Below are 24,754 nucleotides of genomic sequence, written 5' to 3'. Positions count from 1 at the left end.
TCATGTGTTTATGGGGGTGTATAGAAGAGTTCATGTGTTTATGGGGGTATGTGGAAATGTTCATGTGTTTATGGGGGTGTATGGAAGAGTTCATGTGTTTATGGGGGTATGTGGGAATGTTCATGTGTTTATGGGGGTGTATGGAAGGGTTCATGTGTTTATGGGGGTGTATAGAAGGGTTCATGTGTTTATGGGGGTATGTGGGAGTGTTCATATGTTTATGGGGGTATGTGGGAGTGTTCATGTGTTTATGGGGGTATGTGGGAGTGTTCATGTGTTTATGGGGGGGTATGGGAGGGTTCATGTGTTTACAGGGGTGCAGGAAAATGTTCATGTGTTTATGGGCGGGGTCGGGGGGATTGTATCTGGTGAATCTGTAAGGTGAATCTTACTATGTACAAAACTGTTAACACCTGGAATATAATACATTGAGCGCCAAGTTCAACTTGACTAATCAGCCCTGCGAGAGAAAGAGGAAAAACACATTTGTCATTAAAATGTACGTCACCAATTAGCTTCCGGAACTTTGCATCAGACACAGAAACAGGCAACTGTGAATTATTTCCTTGGGGACCTGGCCGTGGAACTCCACGCTGGATTGGGCCTGTCGTCAGTTACCTGCCAGGAACGATCCCATTTCGTAAGCCCACAGCTCGATACAGAACATGAGCATGCTGGGAACGGCCAGTCGCAAGAAATGCCCCCATTCCTGCAGGCATTCTGTCGTCCACCCTACACACACACACACAACACAGAAGCTGCATTAGACCACAGACAAATACACACAACACATTCTCCATCCGCCGCCGATACCCTCACCTGTGACTTTGTCACCTCGGGACTCGACTATTCCAACGCTCTCCCCTGGCCGGCCTCCCACCTTCCACCCTCTGTGAACCTCAGCTCATCCAAAACCCCCGCTGCTGCCCCACCGTGTCCTAACTTGCACCCAGTCCCGATCACCCATCACCTCCTGTGCTCGCGCACCGACATTGGCTCCCGGTTGAGCAACGCCTCAATTTTAAAATCCCTGTGTTCAAATCCCTCCGTGGCCTCAGCCCCCATCTCTATCTCTGTCATCATCATCATAGGCAGTCCCTCGAAATCGAGGAAGACTTGCTTCCACTCTAAAAGCAAGTTCTCAGGTGACTGAACAGTCCAATACGGGAATGACAGTCTCTGTCACAGCAACAGACAGCTGTGTGTCTTCGGGACGCAAGCTGCCACTAAGATCCGGGCCTACAGTCAACCTCAGCAGACAGCCGGGGAACTGGCGATTGTCTGTTTCCAGCAGGCTGAGTGGTCCCCGGCCTGCGAGCACCACGGGAGTAGGCCGGGGAGCAGAAGGACCAGTGTGGCAGTGTACCACTCCAGGGAGCAGCACGTGCTGGAACAGGAGAGCAAAGGCAGTGAAGAGGGATGTCACCATGATCCAGTTCGGCGATTGGAGCGTGGGCAGGTACAGCAGGAGCGGCGAGGTCGGGGCGAAGGAGCGGCGAGAGATTGTAGAGGGACGTGATCGGGGCCCAGGAGAGGCGTGGGCCCCAGGGGCAGCACGGGCCCAGCCCACACTGTGCGATATGTGTGCGCACTAGGCCCGTGCAGCAGAGCAGGTCTCCAGTCGTCCTGGTTAACCCTTGCCACTGGACCAAGGCCTAGCTCTGTCAAGCCCGTGTGGTGGCTGGTGTGCAACGGCCACCCCACGTTAAAACAATCCAGGCACAGGCATCTTCCACCCTTCAGGATTTAGTTCGGGACCTGGAATATTAGGACCCTCATTGAAACACCTGTGAACTTTTTGACGTGGAAGCAAGTCATCCTCGATTCGAGGGACTGCCTATGATGAGACAGTGGTGGGAGGAAAGGGTGGGTGGGGAGTCTGGTTTGCCGCACGCTCCTTCCGCTGCCTGCGCTTGGTTTCTGCACGCTCTCGGCGACGAGACTCGAGGTGCTCAGCGCCCTCCCGGATGCTCTCCCTCCACTTAGGGCGATCTTTGGCCAGGGACTCCCAGGTGTCGGTGGGGATGTTGCACTTTAGCCAACCTCACAATCATAGAATCCATAAAATAGTACAGCACAGAAGGAGGCCATTCGGCCCATCGAGTCTGTGCCGGCTCTCTCTCGAAGAGCAGTCCAGTCAGTCCCACTCGCCCGCTCTTTCCCCATATCCCTGCAATAATTATTCTCTTTCAGGTATTTATCCAATTCCCGTTTGAAGGCTACTGTTGAATCTGTATCCACCGCCCTATCAGGCAATGCATTCCAAATCCTAAACACTCGCTGCGTAAAATAGTTATTCCTCGTGTCGCCTCTGGTTCTTTTGCCAATCGCCTTCAATCTGTGCCCTCTGGTTCTCGACCCTTCTTTGATTGGAAACAGTCTCTCTCTATCTACTCTGTCTAAACTCTTCTTCATTTTGTACACCTCTATCGAATCTCCTCTCAACCTTCTCCGCTCCAAGGAGAACAACCCCGGCTTCTCCCGTCTGTCCGCGTAATCCCCTGGGACCGCATTGTTGCTTTCCAAACAGACTCACGTTACCTCCCCAGGTGTGGAGGTAGAGTTTCCTCCACCGAATGTATGCGAAGAGGACGATGTTCTGACAGTACTGCGAGATGACGTTGGCCCATGCGGACCCTCTGAAACAGAAGAGCGGGTGCGTAAGTCCCACTGACTCCTCGCATCGCAGCACCGGCCAAGCCCCCGGCCGACAGTCGGCCACTCGCGACCGCTGACGTGCAGCTTTAGCGTTTCCGGCGATCTCCACGTTCGCCCGCGCAGTCGGCCCTCGCGAGAGGCCCCTGTTGCCGTGGCGATGCGCGCAGCTTCACACTGGCGATGACCCGTCTGTGGCAGGAAGGGGGAGTGTGATGGGGGTGGGGGGGGGAGTGTGGGGGGGGGAATGTGGGGGGAGGGGGAGTGTGGAGGGGGGGGGAGGGGGAGTGTGGGGGGGGGAATGTGGGGGGAGGGGGAGTGTGGGGGGGGGGAGGGGGAGTGTGGGGGAGGGGAGAGTATGGGGGGAGTGTGGAGGGGGGTAGGAGTGTGGCGGAGGGGGGGGGGGAGTGGGGTAGGTCAATCTCGGAGGCCGCTTGTTTGCTACCAATTTTGGTCCTTCCACCGTAAGATTCTGAGGGGGAGTGACAGGGTAGATCCAGGGAGGATGTTTCCCCCGGGCTGGTGAGTCTAGAACCAGGGGTCACAGTCTCAGGACAAGGGGTCGGCCATTTAGGACTGAGATAAGGAGAAATTTTTTCACTCAGAAAGTTGTGAATCTCTGGAATTCTCTGCCCCAGAGGACTGTGGATGCTGAGTCTCTGAATATATTCAAGGCTGAGATCGATAGATTTTTGGACTCTTGGGGAATCGAGGCATATGGGGATTATGCGGGAAAGTAGAGTTGAGGTCGAAGATCAGCCATGATCTCATTGAATGGCGGAGCAGGCTCGAGGGGCCGAATGACCTACTCCCGCTCCTATTTCTTATGTTGTTATTAATTCAGAGGATGGGAATTGACATGCATGGGGCTAATGTCAAGGGGGTAGAAGTTATGCTGCAGCTGTACAAAGCCCTGGTTAGACCACACCTGGAGCACTGGGAGCCGTTCTGGGCACCACACCTGAGGGAGGATATATCGGCTTTGGAGGGAGTGCAGCGTAGGTTTACCAGAATGATACCCGGACTCCAAGGGTTAAATTACGAGGAGAGATTACACAAACTAGGGTTGTATTCCCTGGAATTTAGACGGTTAATGGGTGATCTGATCGAAGTTTTCAGGATATTAAGGGGAACAGATAGGTTAGATAGAGAGAAACTATTTCCGCTGGGAATCTAGGATTAGGGAGCAGAGTCTAAATGTTAGAGCCAGACCTTTCAGGAGTGAAGTTTGGAAACCCTTCTACACACAAAGGATGGTAGAAGTTTGGAACTCTCTTCACGCAAACTGCAATTGATGCTCGATCAATTGTTCATTTTAAATCGGAGATTGATAGCTTTTTGTTAACCAAAGGTATTAAGGGATAGGGGCCAAAGGCGGGTAATTGGAGTTAGGTCACAGATCAGCCATGATCTCACTGAATGGCAGAACAGGCTCGAGGGGCTGAATGGCCTCCTCCTGTTCCTATGTTCCCAATGAGGGTGTTTGTGTCCCAGGGAGGTGGGGGAGGGGGAGGCTGGAGAACAGAATGGATCAGCTGGTGTGTGAGCAAGTATCTAATCGCGAGCTGTATCCTCGGCCGCTGCCCCCAGCAACTTACAGTCTAATTACAGCTTCCGCTTTTTATTTGTGTACATAAATCTTTTCAAAAAACAACTTTCAACCACCGACAAAAGAAACGTTTTCTCGGGATCATTTTGAGCGAAATAATTGGGGCCAATGTCCATGGCTGTTCCAGTGGACCGCAGCCATAACTTGTGCTGGGACCTTCGCAAACTCGGCATGGCACTCCTCCCCGGCCTCGCTGGGGACTTGCCCAGCCTCCAGCATTGGCCCGGGGTCTCCAGGAGTTGAAGATTAATTTCCTGGACACTTGCTGTGAGCAAAACGCAAGAGAAAAGTCATAGGGGGCCATCAGAAACAATTGTCCATTTTCTTAATTCTCTTTGAACACTTTTTATTTGCTATAAAAGTAATTGGAGATGGGGGCAGATAGAGCTGTTTGATTGGCAGGCGAGAATCTTCCAATCGGGTAATGTAGAGACGACGCGCGATCCAATCGGTGAGGGGAGGCGGGCCCCCTTGAGGGTGGGCGTGTCAGGCCACCAATGGCAGGAGTGCGGGGTTGGCGGCGGGAGATCATGTGACGACACCGTCAGGAAGAAGTTCAACCAGAGTTGGCGACACTAGTCCTAGTGTCAAAGTTCAGGGTGCAAAAGGCAAAGTCAGGACAGGCGTCAGAAAATATCTCTTCACACGGAGCTGGATCCAGGGAGGGGAGGCTGGGCTTGGGATTAGGCTACTGGACCCATTTGCGAAACAATGGGACGCTGTGTTGGGAAGGATAAGATGTTCTGGGAGGATAGGATTAGATGGGCTGAAGGACATTGTCCATCCAAACTGATTTTGCGATCTGGACCAGGACATTATAACAACATTGTATTTATATAGCACCTTTAACGTAGTGAAACATCCCAGGGCGCTTCGCAGGAGTATTATGAGACAAGAAATTTGACACCAAGTAGAAATGAGGAGAAAGTAGGGCAGGTGACCAAAAGCTTGGTCAAAGAGGTAGGTTTTAAGGAGCGTTTTGAAGGAGGAAAGAGAGGCGGAGAGGTTTAGGGAGGGAGTTCCAGAGCTTGGGGCCGAGGCAACAGAAGGCACGGCCACCAATGGTGGAGCGATTATAATCAGGGATTCTCAAGAGGGCAGAATTAGAGAAGCGCAGACATCTCGGGGGGGTGGGTGGAGGGGGGGCGCGGGGGTGTTGATGGGTCTGGAGAAGATTACAGAGGTAGGGAGGGTCGAGGCCATGGAGGGATTTGAAAATGAGGATGGGAATTTTGAAATCGAGGCACTGCTTAACCGGTAGCCGATGTAGGTCAGCGAGCACAGGGGGTGATGGGTGAGCGGGACTTGGTGCGAGTTAGGACACGGGTCAGCGAGCACAGGGGGTGATGGGTGAGCGGGACTTGGTGCGAGTTAGGACACGGGGCAGCGAGCACAGGGGGCGATGGGTGAGCGGGACTTGGTGCGAGTTAGGACACGGGGCAGCGAGCACAGGGGGTGATGGGTGAGCGGGACTTGGTGCGAGTTAGGACACGGGTCAGCGAGCACAGGGGGTGATGGGTGAGCGGGACTTGGTGCGAGTTAGGACACGGGGCAGCGAGCACAGGGGGTGATGGGTGAGCGGGACTTGGTGCGAGTTAGGACATGGGTCAGCGAGCACAGGGGGTGATGGGTGAGCGGGACTGGGTGTGAGTTAGGACACGGGGCAGCGAGCACAGGGGGTGATGGGTGAGCGGGACTTGGTGCGAGTTAGGACACGGGGCAGCGAGCACAGGGGGTGATGGGTGAGCGGGACTTGGTGCGAGTTAGGACACGGGGCAGCAGAGTTACAACGACACTGGCAGTGGGTGTCTGTCGGTACGTGCTGGATATGTGTAAAAAGCAGCAGATACTCACGCCACTCCCAAATGCAGCACAATCAGGAAGCTGTAGTTGATTAATGCACTGAGAACGTTGGCCACCAATCCGGTGAAGACCTGCGGCAGGATTATACCCTGCGGGGGGCAAAGCACAGGCCGTCCGTGTTCACCACAATGTACCGAGCACCGACAACTCAATCACTGACACCGGACACTTGGCCCCGGCACCGTTACACTCTCTTCCCAATGGGAGAAAAGAGAGAGAGAGAGAATGAGCGAGCGAGAGAGAGATAGAGAGAGAGAGAGAATGAAAGAGAGGGAGAGAGAGAGAGAATGAGAGGGAGAGAGAGAGAAAGAGAATGAGTGACAAAGAGAGAGAGAGAATGAGCGACAGAGAGAATGAATGAGAAAGAGGGAGATAGAGAGAAAGAATGAGCAAGAAAGAATGAGTGAGAGAGAGAGAAAGAGAGAGCATGAGCGATAAAGAGAGCGAGAAAGAGAGAGAGAATGAGCGAGAAAGAGAGAAAGAGAGAATGAGCAAGAGAGAAAATGAGCGAGAAGGAAGAGAGAGATAGAGAGAAAGAGAGAGAGAATGAGCGAAAAAGAGAGAGAGAACAAAAAAGAGAGATAAAGAGAGAGAGAGAAGAGAGCGGAGAGGCAGAGAGAGAAAGAAAAGAGAAAGAGAGAGAGAGAGGCAGAGAGAAAGAGAGAGAGAGAGAAAGGAGAGAAAGAGAGCGAGCGAGAGAGAGTGAGAAAGAGAGAGAGGGAGAACAAGAGTGTGTGAGAGAGAATACGAGTGAGTGAATATAAGAGAGATATATGAGCTCATCAACTTCAGTAACACTAGTTTCCCCAATTAGTTCATCAGCATTTAATCTTTACATTTAAAAAGCACCATAATTAGAATAAAAGTGAATATCTCTGCCCACAATATGCCCGTGATTTGCCAGGGGCTGGATTGGCTATACCTGGTTCTGTAGGTACCGCACCTGGAGCTGGTACAGGAAAACGGCCTGTGGGGAGGATAAGCAAACGGTGATTAACGCACAGCGGGGACTAAATACCCCTCCCACCGCCCCCATCCCCAGGGCCGGCCCGATAATCCGGGCAGATGCACTGCGTCAATGAGAACTCACCAGTTAGGGGAGTGGACACCCCCTTTAGTGCCAGCTTGGCTCAGTGGGGGTACAACTCTTGCCTCAAGGCCCTGGGTTTGAGCCCCCGCTCTGGGCTGACACTTTCCGGGCCGTACCGAGGGAGTGCCGCACTGCCGGAGGGGTAAAAAGAGATTGGATACTGAGGAGGCTTGACAGGGGAGATGCGGGGAACTATAGAACTAGGGGGCATAGTTTCAGAGTAAGGGGCCGCCCATTTAAAACTGAGATGAGGAGAATTTTCTTCTTTCAGAGGGTTGTAAATCTGTGAAATTCTCTGCCCCAGAGAGTTGCGGAGGCTGGGTCATATTGAATATATCTAAGGCGGTGATGGACAGATCTTTGAGCGATACTGGGGTAAAGGGTTATGGGGAGCGGGCAGGGAAGTGGACCTGAGTCCATGATCAGATCTTATTGAATGGCGGAGCAGGCTCGAGGGGCCGAATGGCCAACTCCTGCTCCTATTTCTTATGTTGTTATAAGAGAGACCGAACCCAGATCACAGCCAACTCTTCAGCTGAACATCAAAGGCCCCGCCTCACTATTTTGAAGAAGAACTGAAGGTTCTACCAGTGACCTGGGCCAACAAAGCTCGCTCAAACCTTTATCGCTAAAGGCATTGCATTGCTGTTTGTGGGATCAAAATCATGAACCAGAGGACACAGATTTAAAGATGATTAGCAAAGGAACCAGAGGGAAAGATGAGGACAATTTTTTTTACGCAGCGAGTTATAACTCGCACCAAGTCCCGCTCGCCCATCACCCCCTGTGCTCGCTGACCTACATTGGCTCCCGGTTAAGCAACGCCTCAATTTCAAAACTCTCATCCTTGTTTTCAAATCCCTCCATGGCCCTCGCCCTTCCCTATCTCTGTAATCTCCTCCAGCCCCACAACCCCCCCGAGATGTCTGCGCTCCTCTAATTCTGCCCTCTTGCGCATCCCTGATTATAATCGCTCCACCATCGGTGGCCGTGCCTTCTGTTGCCTGGGCCCCAAGCTCTGGAACTCCCTCCCTAAACCTCTCCACCTCTCTTTCCCCCTTCAAGACGCTCCTTAAAACCTACCTCTTTGACCAAGCTTTTGGTCACCTGCCCTAATATCTCCTTATGCGGCTCGGTGTCAAATTTTTTATCTCATAACACTCCTGTGAAGCACCCTGGGACGTTTCACTACATTACAGGCGCTATATAAATACAAGTTGTTGTTGTTATTGTTGTTGACCTGGATGAAAGGGCGGTGGGAGCAGATTCAACAGTAACTTTCAAAAAGGGATTTGGATAAATACTTGAAAAGGAAACATTTGCGGGGCTACGGAAAAAGAGCAGGGAAGTGGACAAAAACAGATTCTCTGGGTCATTATCACATTGCTGTTTGTGGGAGCTTGCTGTGCGCAAATTGGCTGCTGCGTTTCCCACATTACAACAGTGACTACACTCCAAGAGTACTTCATTGGCTGTAAAGCACTTTGCTGCGTTTCCCACATTACAACAGTGACTACACTCCAAGAGTACTTCATTGGCTGTAAAGCACTTTGAGACGTCTGGTGGTTGTGAAAGGCGCTATATAAATCAAAGTCTTTCTTTATAGCTCTTTCAAAGAGCTGGCACAGGCACGATGGGCCGAATGGCCTCCTACTGTGCCGAAGCATTCTATGATTCCATGAAAATGTTTGCCACAGTCGTCAACATAGCAACAATAGCTGCTTTTCAATCTTGAAGATCTTTGGGATGTTGTGAGTGGTGCGATTAGATGCTTTACAAATTCAAAGGCAAATCCATTTAAATCGCATGGTGCGTCTCTGCCATCTGCTGGTAAGAAGTGGCACTACGGGAAAAATAAGTTTCCAATACATTGGCTGGAGAATCTGAAAGGCGATTCAGCCCATTAAGCCCCAGCCAGCACAGGCTCGATCAAACTCACTTAAATCTCCTGGAGAAAAGACATTTGCAAAACTTCTGCTGAAGAGAAATCAGCAAAACATATCTCGTATTCAGCACTGACCATCTGCCTTCTTGAGCTCAATGCTACATAGAATCAGAGAATGGTTACAGCACAGAAGGAGGCCATTCGTCCCGTCGAGCCCGTGCCGGCTCTCTGCAAGAGCACTGCAGCCAGTCCCACTCCCCCGCCCTTTCCCCGTAGCCCTGCAAATATTTTTCCTTCAGGTACTTATCCAACTCCCTTTTGAAAGCCACGATTGAGCCTGCCTCCATCACCCTCTCAGGCCGTGCATTCCAGATCCTAACCACTCGCTGCGTAAAAGAAGTTTTTCCTCGTGTCGCCTTTTGTCAATCAACTTAAATCTGTGGTTCTCGACCCTTCCGCCAATGGGAACACTTTCTCTCTATCTTACTCTGTCCAGACCCCTCATGACTTTGAACACCTCCATCAAAATCTCCTCTCAACCTTCTCTGCTCGAAGAACAACCACCCCAGCTTCTCCAGTCTATCCGCGTAACTCAAGTCCCTCATCCCTGAAAACATTCTTGCAAACATGACATGTTCCGAGCAACTCAACGGTTATGGGCCATGAGGTGGGTGAGGGGAGGGATTGTTCAACCCTCACCACAAGTAGCTCTAATTATTGAAGTTCATTACAAGCAAAATAACTTCTGACCAGGACGTACCGTTACCGTTACAACACTGGGAGGGGGGGGGGGGGGAGGAATCAATACTCACAGGAAGAGCGGGAATATATATCTTCACGTATAGCTGGCACAACCTGGAACAGAAGATTATACAGTAACACATGTGTTCGTCAGCCGGGTGTTAAAATAACATTCTTGAGAGACCCGGAATTAGCTGGAAATGCCCACCGGCGTAATGGGTGCAGCGTTGGCGCAAAGGTCCCAGGAAATTGTGGCGGAAGTGAGTTACACCGCAATTCACGCCGCACCGTGGTTTTCTGGGACTGTAGCGTCGCTCCGCCAGCCAACACGCTCGCTGATACCGTGAAATCGTTGCTCATCATAGTCCCGCCCCAACTCAAGTCAATGGTCATCGCGCATTTCCTGAATTTTCCTCCCCAAAGCCACGCAGACTGCAAAATAACAACCGTGGCCCAGTGGGCAGCACTCTCGCCTCTGAGTCAGAAGGTTGTGGGTTCAAGTCCCACTCTAGGGACTTGAGCACAAAAATCCAAGCTGACACTCCCAGTGCAGTGCTGAGGGAGAGCTGCCTTTCGGATGAGACGTTAAACCGAGGCCCCATCTGCTCCCTCAGGTGGACGTAAAAGATCCCATGGCACTATTTCGAAGAAGAGCAGGGGGAGTTGTCCTGGGGCCAATATTTATCCCTCAATCAACATAACAAAAAACAGATTATCTGGTCATTATCACATCGCTGTGTGTGGGAGCTTGCTGTGTGCAAATTGGCTGCCGCGTTTCCCACCTTTCTGTTGACCGCCTCAAACATTCCCTTCACGGAATGTTGGTAAGGCAGCGGAAGGAACCGCAACAACTGAGCGGCACTTGCCCGGCACATAATCACATTTAATCAAAAATTACTTAATTGGCTGTGCTCGCTTTAGGACATCCTGAGATTGTAAAAGTTGCAATAGACAGTAAATGCAAGTTTTTTTCCTTCCAACACATTAACACAGTGTTTTTGAGGACATCACCCCCAAAAAAAGAAGGACTTGCATTTATATAGCGCCTTTCACGACCACCGGACGTCTCAAAGCTCTTTACAGCCAATGAAGTGCTTTTGGAGTGTGGTCAATGCTGTAATGTAGGACACCGGGGATAACCCCCCTGCTCTTCTTAAAAATAGTGCCGTGGGATCTTATCCATCCACCTGAGAGAGCAGACGGAGCCTCGGTTTAACATCTCATCCGAAAGACATCACCTTCAACAGTGCGGCACTCCCTCAGCACTGCACTGGGAGTGTCAGCCTAGATATTTGTGCTCAAGTCTCTGGAGTGGGACTTGAACCCACGACCCTCTGACTCAGAGGCGAGGGTGCTGCCCACTGAGCCACAGCTGATAAAGAACAACGATTGCCCCCTGATGGCCCAAGGTGATGTAACCAGTCCTCTAAACTGAACCTGTTTCTGTGTGGGATTTTGGCTTGGGGAGCGTGAAGGGCATCTGACCTGGCCACCTCGGGGTCCTGTTTGGCAGCCAGCAGGATTTTCTCCGTGTTGATGAAGAGGGCCCAGCAAGGGCAGCAGAAGACCAGGAGGATGAGGATCCCCCTTTGCAGGATCACTCCGATACGCTTCAGGTTTTTGCTGCCGTAAGTCTGCAACAAGATTGAAATCGTTCTGTTCAGTGACAAAGTCAGAAAGTACTCATAAGGACATAGAAATAGGAGCAGGAGCCAGCCATTCGGCCCCTCGAGCCTGCTCCGCCATTTTATTCGATCATGGCTGATCTTCAGTCTCAAATCCACTTTCAACAACTTATATTTATATAGCGCCTTTAATATACTAAAATATCCCAAGGTGCTTCACAGGAATATTATCAAACAAAATTTGACACTGAGCCGCATAAGGAGATTAGGGTAGATGACCAAAAGCTTGGACAAAGAGGTACATTTTAAGGAGGAAAGAGAGTTAGAGAGGCGAGAGGTTTCGGGAGGGAGTTCCAGAGCTTCGGGCCCAGGCAGCTGAAGACACGGCCGCCAATGGTGGAGCGATGGAAATTGGGTTGCTCAAGAGGCCAGAATTGAAAGAGTGCAGATATTTCAGGGGATTGTGGGACTGGAGGAGATTACAGAGATAGGGAGGGGCGAGGCCACGGAGGGATTTGAAAATAAGGATGAGAATTTTGAAATCAAGCGAGCACAGGGATGGTGGGTGAACAAGTTTGGACACAGGCAGCAGAGTTTTGGAAGTTAGAACTAGGGAGGCCGGCCAGGAGGGCGTTGGAATAGTCAAGTCTAGAGTCCAGTCCAGTCCCCCTCTGTAAACAACCGGTTCGATTGGCGCCATTCACAGCCCTGAATTCACATCCATATCTGGCGGGAATGAAAACAAATAATGTTAGCAGTACTAGCATCAAGCACTTTCTCATTGTTGACCAGGTATGTCCCTTGATAGAGTAAATAAAGAGGAACAGTTTCCAATGGCTGACGGGTCGATAACCAGGGGGCACAGATTGAAGGCGATTGGCAAAAGAACCAGAGACGACAGGAGGTGAAACTCTTTTTACGCAACGAGTGTTTAGGATTTGGAACGCACAGCCTGATAGGGCGGTGGATACAGATTCAATAGCAGCCTTCAAAAGAGAATTGGATAAATACTTGAAGGAGAAAGAATTGCAGGGAATGGGGAAAGAGCGGGGGGGGAGCAGGACTAACCGGATCGCTCTTCGAAAGAGCCGGCGCAGACTCGATGGGCCGAATGGCCTCCTTCTGTGCTGAACTATTCTATTCGGGGCCCCCCACCGACCTGCGAGAGAACAGCTCCGCCGGTCGGGCTATAAAAGAGCTGGAGCGACGTATCGCTTCAACCTCCAGCGCGAGCTGCTCCAAGTGTGCGACGATTTTGAGATGGGCGACTGGGTGATGTCATCAAAACCCTGGTCGCCATTTTGGAGCGTGGGCAGGAACATCGGCAGGACCCAGGTACAGAGGAGTGGGAAGGTCGGGGCGGATGAGCGGCGAGTGTTTGTGGCAGGATGCGGTGAATGTTTGTGGCGGAGGAGCGGCGAGAGATTGTGGCGGAGGTGCGGTGAATGAGGGTACGGGGCCCAGAAGAGGCGAGGGCCCAGGGGCAGCACGGGCCCAGCCCACACTGCGATATGTGTGCACGCTAGGTCCATGCAGCAGAGCAGGTCTCCAGTCGTCCTGGTTAATCCTTGCCACTGGACCAAGACCTAGCTCTGTCGAGCCCGTGTGGTGGCTGGTGTGCAACGGTCACCACACGTTAAAAAAATCCACGCACAGACATCTTCCACCCCCTCAACTGGAGTTCAGGACTGGAATATCGGGTCCTTCATCGAAACACCTGTGAACTCGTAGAAACAAGTCATCCTCGTTCGAGGGACCACCTATAATGATGACTATTCTATGAAAGAAAGAAAAGAAAGACTTGCATTTATATAGCGCCTTTCATGACTACCGGACGTCTCAAAGCGCTTTACAGCCAATGAAGTACTTTTAGAGTGTAGTCACTGTTGTAATGTAGGAAACGCGGCAGCCAATTTGTGCACAGCAAGCTCCCACAAACAGCAATGTGATAACAATCAGATAACCTGTTTTAGTGATGTTGATTAGAAACGTAGAAAATAGGTGCAGGAGTAGGCCATTCGGCCCTTCAAGCCTGCACCGCCATTCAATAAGATCATGGCTGATCATTCCTTCAGTACCCCTTTCCTGTTTTCTCTCCATACCCCTTGATCCCCTTCACCATAAGAGCCATATCTAACTCCCTCTTGAATATATCCAGTGAACTGGCATCAACAACTCTCTGCGGCAGGGAATTCCACAGGTTAACAACTCTGAGTGAAGAAGTTTCTCCTCATCTCAGTCCTAAATGGCCTCCCCTTTATCTTAAGACTATGTCCCCTGGTTCTGGACTTCCCCAACATCGGGAACATTCTTCCCGGATCTAACCTGTCCCATCCCGTCAGAATTTTATATGTTTCTATGAGATCCCCTCTCATCCTTCTAAACTCCAGTGAATAAAGGCCCAGTTGATCCAGTCTCTCCTCATATGTCAGCCCAGCCATCCCGGGAATCAGTCTGGTGAACCTTCGCTGCACTCCCTCAATAGCAAGAACGTCCTTCCTCAGATTAGGCGACCAAAACTGAACACAATATTCCAGGTGAGGCCTCACTAAGGCCCTGTACAACTGCAGTAAGACCTTCCTGCTTCTATATTCAAATCCCCTAGCTATGAAGGCCAACATACCATTTGCCTTCTTCACCGCCTGCTGTACCTGCTGTGCCCACTTTCAGTGATTGATGAACCATGACACCCAGGTCTACTTGCACCTCCCCTTTTCCTAGTCTGCCGCCATTCAGATAATAATATTCTGCCTTCGTGTTTTTGCCCCCAAAATGGATAACCTTACATTTATCCACATTGAGGGATAAATATTGGGAACACCAGGGAGGACTCCCCTGCTCGTATTCGAAATATCGCAATGGGATCTTTTACGGCCACCTGAGAGGGCAGACAGGGTCTGGGTTTAACGTCTCATCCGAAAGACAGAATGATTCTATGATTGAGGCTACTCCCAGTGACAGAAGTTTAACACCTACCTGAGATATCAGAGTGTCACACGCCATGGACAGACCGGTTCCCACGGCAACACCCGTCACGCTGATCACCTTAGACACCATTTTGAAAAGGTGGGGGTGGGGGGGCGGTGGGGGAAGGGTGGGCAGGAGAGAAAAAAACAAGTAAAACAGAGCGCTAAAGATAGTCACAGCAATCAATCCAACAGTCTCCTCACCCACTGTGAATAACGTTTCCCTCTCAGAGTGCTCAGTGCCGGGCCTGGTCAGGTTGTTGAACCTGTTGTGTCGCGTAGCATGTGACCCTGTGAGGGTGCTTTCCATAATCAGGCCGTCAGGAACCCAGTCATTGAGCCCTCACTCTCCCCCTCCCCCGTCATTGAGCCCTCACTCTCCCCCTCCCCCGTCATTGAGCCCTCACTCTCCCCCTCCCCCGTCATTGAGCCCTCACTCTCCCCCTCCCCCGTCATTGAGCCCTCACTCAGGCACACTTCGAAGTATTGTGTGTGGGAGGTTCTCAAGCATGAAGATGTTTTTTTTGTTCATGTGTTAGATACCCGACTAACCAAAAGGAAAATAAAGTGAGGCAAAATCCCTCCCCGTGACAAAAGACCAGCAGTACATCCAGGTCCCTCTGTGAGGTGAAAGGTCAGTGCCTAACCCACTGCACCTTGAACCCAGGTCCCTCCGCGAGGTGAAAGGTCAGTGCCTAACCCACTGCACCTTGAACCCAGGTCCCTCCACGAGGTGAAAGGTCAGTGCCTAACCCACTGCACCTTGAACCTAGGTCCCTCTGCGAGGTGAAAGGTCAGTGCCTAACCCACTGCACCTTGAACCCAGGTCCTTCAGAGAGGTGAGAGATCAGTGCCTAACCCACTGCACCTTGATCCCAGGTCCCTCCATGAGGTGAAAGGTCTGTGCCTAACCCACTGCACCTTGAACCCAGGTCCTTCAGAGAGGTAAGAGGTCAGTGCCTAACCCACTGCACCTTGATCCCAGGTCCCTCCACGAGGTGAGAGGTCAGTGCCTAACCCACTGCACCTTGAACCCAGGTCCCTCTGCGAGGTGAAAGGTCAGTGCCTAACCCACTGCACCTTGAACCCAGGTCCCTCTGCGAGGTGAAAGGTCAGTGCCTAACCCACTGCACCTTGAACCCAGGTCCTTCAGAGAGGTGAAAGGCCAGCGTCTATCAACCAACCTCTAAATGAATAGATTTTTCTTTTTAGTGAAACAGGATTTTGGAGAAAACAAGAATTCCTTCTACCATTCCCCCCCCCACCCCCCGCAAGGGTCAGGCTGGTACCTACCGATGTAGCAAGTGACACGGCACCCAGTTCATATTTGCCGAGGTGCCCACTGAACGCTGAGCTGATAAAATTCAGGGTGTAGATCATCACCTGGGACAGGATCTGTGGACCAAGTTACATTACAATGAGTTGGGAGCTCACAATACAGACGACAAAAGATGGAGGCATTGCGGCCCAAGTTAGCTCATCCATCTCCAGAATAGAAAGCCGACAGGGGGCTGTTTCCAGAACCAACTCTCCCTCAAATTATTCCAAGGCTTTGCTCCACCTGTAGGGCAGCAAATGTATAATTGGACAGACCCGGTACTGCTGTATCGTTAGTCCCCCCCCCCCCAATCATTGACCCTCACCCCCCATCATTGAGCCCTCACCACCCCCCCCCCCATCATTGAGCCCTCACTCTCCCCCACCCTCCCTATCTCTGTCACCTACTCCAGCCCTACGAGAACTCCGCACTCCTCCGACTCTGGCCGCTTATAGAAGTTAGAATCATAGGAATTTACAGCACGGAAGGAGGCTATTTCGGCCCATCGTATTTGCACCGGCCAATAAGAGGCTATCCAGCCTAATCCCACTTTCTAGCTCTAGGTCCGTAGCCCTGTAGATTACGGCACTTCAGGTACATATCCAAGTACTTTTAAAAATGTGGTGAGGGTTTCTGCCTCTACCACCCTTTCAGATACTGAGTTCCAGACCCCCACCACCCTCTGGGTGAAGAAATTTCCCCTCAAATCACCTCTAAACCTTCTACCAATTATGTTGTATATGCAGACTATGGATGCACTCTCCGTGTAGTCACTGTGTGGTTGCATAAGATGGAGACTTGTTTACCTGATGTACTGTCAATAAGGTTTACACGGTGTATATACTATGCTGGCACCTCTAGAGGGTGCAACTGGTGGAGACCAGGGGTTTCCTGCCCTGGTGACAGGGCCCAGTATAAAAGGCTGCCCACTATGTTTGTGCCTCACTCTGGAGTTTGGAATAAAGGACCAAGGTCACTCCAGTTTGAGTACGACACATTGCCTCGTGGAGTCATTCATAAGTACATTGATAAGTACTGGTTGTTGACCCCTCTGCTAAGGGAAACAGGCCCTTTCTATCCACTCTATCTAGACCCCTCATAATTTTATACACCTCAATGAGGTCTCCCCTCAGCGTCCTCTGTTCCAAGGAAAACAAACCCAGCATCTCCAATCTGTCCCCATGTCCATCCCCCATGCCCTTTGCCCCTCCATTGGCGGCCGTGCCTTCAGTCGGCTAGTCCCCTAGTTCCTGAGTTCCTGCCCCAAACCTCTCTACCCCGCCCCCTGCCCGCATTCTCTCCGCCTTGAAGACCCTCCATAAAACCTACCTCTTTGGCCAAGCTTTTGTTACCTGCGCTAATATCACCTTCTTTGGCTCGGTGTAGATGTTTGTTCGATTACACTCCCGTGAAGCGCCTTGCGGCGTTTTACCTCGTCAAAGGCGCGACATAAATGCAAACCGTTGCCGTTAAGGCGGAAGAAGTAAACCAAGTTACAAACCAGGAAAGGCAAGGACTGCGTCCCGACACAAAAAACATGCTGGAAATCTGAAATAACAACAGAAAATGCTGGAAATACTCAGCGGGTCAGGCAGTGTCTGTGGAGAGGGAAGCAGAGGCGATGTTTCGGGTTTGTGACCCTTCGTCAGTACTGGAAAAGTTCGGGAAACCCGAAACGTTGCCTCTGTCTCTCACTCCACGGACGCTGCCTGACCCGCTGAGATTAGGCACCGGTGTTGTCCCCTGGTGAGGAATGATATCTCAGGGGCCGATTGGGGTTCCGACACACTATCCAACCGTGTGCGCAGCACCAAGTTTCAGACAGTGAAAGAAAGAAAGAACTTGCATTTATATAGCGCCTTGCAAGACCTCAGGACATCCCAACGCGCTTTACAGCCAATGAAGCACTTTTTGGAGTGTGGTCGCTGTTGTAATGTGGGAAACGCGGCAGCCAATTTGCGCACAGCAAGCTCCCACAAACAGCAATGCGATAATGACGAGATTTTCCGTTTGGGTTACATAGAAATATAGAAAATAGGAGTAGTAGTAGGCCATTCAGCCCTTCGAATCTGCACCGCCATTCAATATGATCATGGCTGATCCTCTATCTCAACACCATATTCCTGCTTTTTCCCCATACCCCCTGATGCCGTTTGTTTCTAGAAATCTATCTATCTCCCTCTTAAATATATTCAGTGACTTGGCCTCCACAGCCTTCTGTGGTAGAGAATTCCACAGGTTCACCACCCTCTGAGTGAAAACATTTCTCCTCATAAGAACATAAGAAATAGGAACAGGAATAGGCCATACGGCCCCTCGAGCCTGCTCCGTCATTCAATAAGATCAGTGCTGATCCGATCATGGATTCAGCTCCACTTCCCCGCCCACTCTCCATAACCTCTTATCCCCTTTTCGTTTAAGAAACTGCTTATCTCTGTCTTAAATTTATTCAATGTCCCAGCTTCCACAGCTCTCTGAGGCAGAGAATTCCACAGATTTACAATCCTCTGACAAGAAATTCCTCCTCATCTCAGTTTTAAATGGGCAGCCCCTTATTCTAAGATCATGCCCTCTAGTTCTAGTCTCCCCCATCAGTGGAAACATCCTCTCTGCATCCACCCTGTCAAGCCCCCTCATAACCTTTACGTTTCGATAAGATCACCTCTCATTCTTCTGAATTCCAATGAGTAAAGGCCCAACCTACTCAACCTTTCTTCATAAATCAACCCCCTCATCCCCAGAATCAACCTAGTGAATCTCGATCCTAAATTTTCTACCCCGTATCCTGAGACTGTGACCCCTTGTTCTAGACTTCCCAGCCAGGGGAAACATGCTCCCTGCATCCAGTCTGTCCAACCCCGTCAGAATTCTATACGTTTCAATGAGTTAGAAAACGATACACTTTTATATAGTCATTTCCCCACACAATAACAGTCAATGCACTTAGTGGGGTCCACGTATAAGTCATTCCTCGTACGTGAACCCCACTAAGACATTGCTATTGGGGGAGGCGGGCATAATGTAAATGCAGGGCTTTCTTTTAGCAGTCGGAGCAAAGCCCCCCCCCCCCCCCGAGACAGGCGAGGGCAGACATCGGTCTTGAAAGCGTTTCACTCACCAGCGGTCCGGACAGCAGGAACAGCTGTTTGATTTCCTCCCGTACAGCAGCTGGGATGCAGAGGCAAAGGATCCCGCAACTGAACCTGGACCGAGAGATGTTCCCAGCTGCCGCTCCCTGCTCCTGCTCACCCATTGCAGTCGGGCAAAGTCCTCCCACAGACCACAGAGGGCCGGAGATAATCCCCACTTCTCCCAGTACCACAGTCCGAGGCAAGGGGAGAGGAGCAGTAGGAGAGGGGAGAGTGGTGGGAGGAGAGAGGCAGAGTGGCAGGAGGAGAGGGGGAGAGGGGCAGGAGATGGAGGAGGAGAGGGGAGAGGGGCAGGGGGTGGAGGAAGAGAGGGGGAGAGGGGCAGACGGAGAAAAGAGGGGCAGACGGAGAGGGGGAGGGTGGGAGAGTGGTGGGAGGAGGGGGAGGAGGAGAGGGGGAGAGGGGCAGACGGAGAGGAGGAGAGGGGCAGATGGAGAGGGGGAGGGTGGGAGAGTGGTGGGAGGAGAGGGGCAGGAGGTGGAGGAGGAGAGGGGAGAGGGGCAGGGGGTGGAGAGAGAGGGGGAGAGGGCCAGATGGAGAGGAGGAGAGGGGCAGACGGAGAGGGGGAGGGTGGGAGAGTGGTGGGAGAAGAGGGGCAGGAGGAGGAGAGGGGAGAGGGGCAGACGGAGAGGAGGAGAGGGGCAGACGGAGAGGGGGAGGGTGGGAGAATGGTGGGAGGAGAGGGGCAGGAGGTGGAGGAGGAGAGGGGAGAGGGGCAGATGGCGAGGAGGAGAGGGGCAGACGGAGAGAGGGTGGGTGGGAGAGTGGTGGGAGGAGAGGGGCAGGAGGTGGAGGAGGAGAGGGGGAGAGGGGCAGGAGGTGGAGGAGGATAACTGGGGGGAAAGAGAGGGGTTTCCACACTTCCCTGCGAGCCTTCTGGGTGGTCACAGCGGCCCACCGGGTCCCACCCGATCAAACGCGGAGCTGGTTAGGAAACGGACAGTTTCCGAGTCTGGGACTGAGGAGAGAAGCTAGAAAGATTGGAACACTGACAGAGGCTCAAGGCTCTGAGCAGAAGCTCTTCGTTAATTCAATGAGAGTTAATTTTCATCCTCGCGCATTGGAGGAAGCAGATATTCAAAGGCTCTGATTCTAACAAACGGGTACAGAGAGACAGAGAGAAATTCACTGTCTTTAGCTAGATTGATTTCTGGGAGGAGAGGGCTGCCTTATGAGGAGAGATTGAGCAGAGTGGGCTATTACTCTCTGTAATTTAGAATGAGAGGTGGTGCAGTAACATAAAAGCTAACATACAGCAAAATTCTAAAGGGGCAAAGTGTGTTAAAAAAACAAGCCTGAAGGCTCTGTGCCTCAATGCGAGGACTATTCGGACATCCGAGGGTATTCAGCATTTAGGAAGGATAGATAGAAAGGAAAAGGAGGCGGGGTGGTGTTGCTGGTTAAAGATGAAATCAATGCAATGGTAAGGAGGACATTAGCCTGGATAATGTGGAGTCGGTATGGGTGGAGCTGCGGAATTCCAAAGGGCAGAAAACGCTAGTGGGAGTTGTGTATAGACCGCAATCTAGTAGCAGTGAGGTTGGGGACAGCATCAAACAAGAAATAAGGGATGTGTGCAATAAAGGTACAGCAGTATCATGGGCGACTTTAATCTACATATAGATTGGGCTATTTCCTGGAGTGTATTAGGGATGGTTTTCGAGACCAATATGTCGAGGAACCAACCAGGGTGCTGGCCATCCTAGACTGGGTGATGTGTAATGAGAAGGGACTAATTGGCAATCTTGTTGTGCAAGGCCTCTTGGGGAAAAGTGACCATAATATGGTAGAATTCCTAATTAAGATGGAGAGTGACAAAGTTAATTCGGAAATTAGGGTCCTGAACTTAAGGAAAGGTAACTTCGATGGTATGAGGGGTGAATTGGCTAGAATAGACTGGCAAACGATACTAAAAGGGTTGATGGTGGATAGGCAATGGCAAACATTTAAAGATCACATGGATGAACTTCAGCAATTGTACATCCCTGTCTGGAGTAAAAATAAAATGGGGAAGGTGGCTCAACCGTGGCTAACAAGGGAAATTAAGGATAGTGTTAAAGCCAAGGAAGAGGCATATAAATTGGCTAGAAAAAGCAACAAACCTGAGGACTGGGAGAAATTTAGAATTCAACAGAGGAGGACTAAGGGTTTAATTAAGAGGGGGAAAATAGAGTACGAGAGGAAGCTTGCAGGGAATATAAAAACTGACTGCAAAAGCTTCTATAAATATGTGAAGAGAAAAAGATTAGTAAAGACAAACGTAGGTCCCTTGCAGTCGGATTCGGGTGAACTTGTAATGGGGAACAAAGAAATGGAACAAATACTTCGGTTCTGTCTTCACGAAGGAAGACACAAATAACCTTTCGAATGTACTAGAGGACAGTGGGTCTAGTGAGAAGGAGGAACTTATTAGGCGGGAAATTGTGTTCGGGAAATTGAAGGGATTGAAGGCCGATAAATCCCCGGGGCCTGATAGTCTACATCCCAGAGTGCTCAAGGAAGTGGCCCTAGAAATAGTGGATGCATTGGTGATCATTTTCCAACAGTCTATCGACTCTGGATCAGTTCCCATGGACTGGACGGTAGCCAATGTAACACCACTTTTTAAAAAAGGAGGGAGAGAGAAAACGAGTAATTATAGACCGGTTAGCTTGACATCAGTAGTGGGGAAAATGTTGGAATCGATCATGAAGGATGCGGTGACAGGATCGGATCAAGTCAGCATGGATTTATGAAAGGGAAATCATGCTTGACGAATCCTCTGGAATCTTTTGAGGATGTAACTAGCAGAGTGGACAAGGGAGAACCAGTGGATGTGGTATATTTGGACTTTCAGAAGGCTTTTGACAAGGTCCCGCACAAGAGATTGTTGTGCAAAATCAAAGCACATGGTATTGGGGGTAATATACTGATGTGGATAGGGAACTGGTTGGCAGACAGGAAGCAGAGAGTCGGGATAAATGAGTCCTTTTCAGAATGGCAGGCAGTGACTAGTGGAGTGCTGCAGGGCTCAGTGCTGGGACCCCAGCTCTTTACAACATACATTAACGATTTGGATGAAGGAATAGAGTGTACTATCTCTGTTTGCAGATGACACTAAACTGGGTGGCGGAGTGAGCTGTGAGGAGGACGCTAAGAGGCTGAAGAGTGAATTGGACAGGTTAGGTGAGTGGGCAAATGCATGGCAGATGCAGTATAATGTGGATAAATGTGAGGTTATCCATTTTGGGGACAAAAACACAAAGGCAGAATATTATCTGAATGGCGGCAGATTAGGAAAAGGAGAGGTGCAACGAGAGCTGGTTCATGGTTCATCAGTCACTGAAAGTGGGCACGCAGATACAGCAGGCGGTAAAGAAGGCAAATGGTATGTTGGCCTTCATAGCTCGGGGATTTGAATATAGAAGCAGGGAGGTCTTACTGCAGTTGTACAGGGCCTTAGTGAGGCCTCACCCGGAATCTTGTGTTCAGTTTTGGTCTCCTAGTCTGAGGAAGGAGATTCTTGCTATTGAGGGAGTGCAGCGAAGGTTTACCAGACTGATTCCACGGATGGCTGGGCTGTCACATGAGGAGAAACTGGATCAACTGGGTCTTTATTCACTGGAGTTTAGAAGGATGAGAGGGGATCTCATAGAAACATAAAAGATTCTGATGGGACTGGACAGGTTAGATGCGGAAAGAATGTTCCCGATGTTGGGGAAGTCCAGAACCAGGGGACGTAGTCTTAGGATAAGGGATAGGCCATTTAGGACTGAGATGAGGAGAAACTTCTTCACTCAGAGAGTTGTTAATCTGCGGAATTCCCTGCCACAGAGAGTTGTTGATGCCAGTTCACAGGATATATTCAAGAGGGAGTTAGATATGGCTCTTATGCTTAAGGGGATCAAGGGGTATGGAGAGAAAGCAGGAAAGGGGTATGGAGAGAAAGCAGGAAAGGGGTACTGAAGGAATGATCAGCCATGATCTTATTGAATGGTGGTGCAGGCTTGAAGGGCTGAATGGCCTACTCCTGCACCTATTTTTCTATGTTTCTAAAAGATTACTGCACAAGATAAGAGCTCACAGGGTTGGGAGTAATATATTAGCCTGGATAGAGGATTGGCTAACTGGCAGAAAACAGAGAGTTGGGATAAATGGGTCATAGTCCGGTTGGCAAACTAACTAGTTGGGTGCCACAGAGATCGGTGCTGGGGCCTCAACTATTTACAATCTATATTAATGACTTAGATGAAGGGACCGAGTGTAATGTAGCCATGTTTGCTGATGATACAAAGATATGTGGGAAACCAATTTGTGAGGAGGATGCAAAGAATCTACAAAGGGATATAGACAGACTCAGTGAATGGGCAAAACTTTGGCAGATGGAATATAATGTGGGAAAATGTTAGGTTATCCACTTTGGTAGGAAAAATAAAAATGCAAATTACTTAAATGGGAGAGATTACAAAATGCTGCAGTACAGAGGGATCTGGGGTTCCTTGTACATGAAACACAAAAAGTTATCATGCAGGTACAGCAAGTAATCAGAAAGACAAATAGAATGTTGGCCTTTATTGCAAGGGGGATGGAGTATAAAAGTAGGAAAGTCCTGCTACAACTGTACAGGGTATTGGCGAGGCCACACCTGGAGTACTGCGTGCAGTTTTGTCTCTGTATTTAAGGAGGGATATACTTGCATTGGAGGCAGTTCAGAGAGGGTGCACGAGTTTGATTCCTGAGATGAAGGGGTTGTCTTATGAAGAAAGGTTGAGCCTATACCCATTGGAGTTTAGACAAATGAGAGGTGATCTTATTGAAACATATAAGATTCTGAGGGGGCTTGACAGGGTAGATACAGAGAGGATGTTCCCCCTCATGGGGGAAACTAAAACTAGGGGGCATAGTTTCAGAATAAGGGGTCACCCATATAAAACAGAGATGAGGAGGAATTTCTTCTCTCAGAGGATCGTGAATCTTTGGAATTCTCTGCCCCAGAGAGCTGTGGAGGCTGGGTCATTGAATATATTTAAGGTGGAGATAGACAGATTTTTGAACGATAAGGGAGTGACAGGTTATGGGGAGCGGGCTGGGAAGTGGAGCTGAGCCCATGATCAGATCAGCCATGATCTTATTGAATGGCGGAGCAGGCTCGAGGAGCCAGCTGGCCTATTCCTGCTCCTATTTCTTATGTTATGTTCTTATGTCTCATTAAAACATATGATTCTGAGGGGGCTTGACAGGGTCGACCATCAAGTCTTTGACCTCAGCTCTTATTTGACTGAAAGAGGGAAAGCCTAGATCTGCTCTGGGCTGGTGTGTCCCACACTATGAGGTGCATTTGTCCCCAAGCCAAGAGAGCACTTTATAGTTCTGCCACAAAGTATAGAATCATTCTCGTCAATTATATATTAGTATTATTGACGTGGCCTATCTCTATAACCTCCTCCAGCCTCTTACCCTCCAAGATCGCTGCGCTCCTCCAATTATGGCCACTTGCGCATCCCTAATTTTTAATCGCTCCACCATTGATGGCCGTGTCTTTGGCAAGACCACACCTGGAGTACCATGTACAGTCTCTGTATCTGAGGAAGGACATACCTGCTTTAGAGGTGGTGCAACGGAGGTTCACTAGATTGATTCCCAGAATGAGAGGGTTGTCCTATGAGGAGAGATTGAGTAGATAAACCAATACTCTCTGGAGTTTAGAAGAATGGTTTCATCGAAACATAAGATTCTGGAGTGGGATTGACAGGGTAGATGCAGGGAGGAAGTTTCCCCCGGCTGGAGAATAAGAACATAATATAAGACATAGGAGCAGGAGTAGGCCATACAGCGCCTCGAGTCTGCTCCGCTATTTAATACAATCATGGGTAA

The 24,754-nt window shown here is 50.3% G+C and overlaps 1 protein-coding gene across 1 annotated transcript in view; it reads right to left on the bottom strand.

Moving 5' to 3' along the window:
- LOC139226911 (multidrug and toxin extrusion protein 2-like) overlaps positions 1-19,005 on the bottom strand; it is a 39,058-nt gene extending 20,053 nt beyond the window's left edge. The window contains exons 1-10 of the mRNA XM_070858004.1: positions 18,871-19,005; positions 15,728-15,829; positions 14,445-14,513; positions 11,329-11,477; positions 9,915-9,957; positions 7,050-7,094; positions 6,119-6,216; positions 2,542-2,639; positions 619-732; positions 393-460 (exon numbers count right to left, since the gene is read on the bottom strand). Coding sequence (XP_070714105.1) covers positions 393-460; positions 619-732; positions 2,542-2,639; positions 6,119-6,216; positions 7,050-7,094; positions 9,915-9,957; positions 11,329-11,477; positions 14,445-14,513; positions 15,728-15,829; positions 18,871-19,005 — 921 coding nt within the window. The remainder of the gene's footprint in view (positions 1-392; positions 461-618; positions 733-2,541; positions 2,640-6,118; positions 6,217-7,049; positions 7,095-9,914; positions 9,958-11,328; positions 11,478-14,444; positions 14,514-15,727; positions 15,830-18,870) is intronic.
- Between the last annotated feature and the right edge of the window lie 5,749 nt (positions 19,006-24,754).

The sequence above is a fragment of the Pristiophorus japonicus genome, chromosome 16 (genome assembly GCF_044704955.1).
Source record: "Pristiophorus japonicus isolate sPriJap1 chromosome 16, sPriJap1.hap1, whole genome shotgun sequence".
Classification (NCBI taxonomy): Eukaryota; Metazoa; Chordata; class Chondrichthyes; family Pristiophoridae; genus Pristiophorus; species Pristiophorus japonicus.
This window is presented reverse-complemented; position numbering and strand designations above follow the sequence as displayed.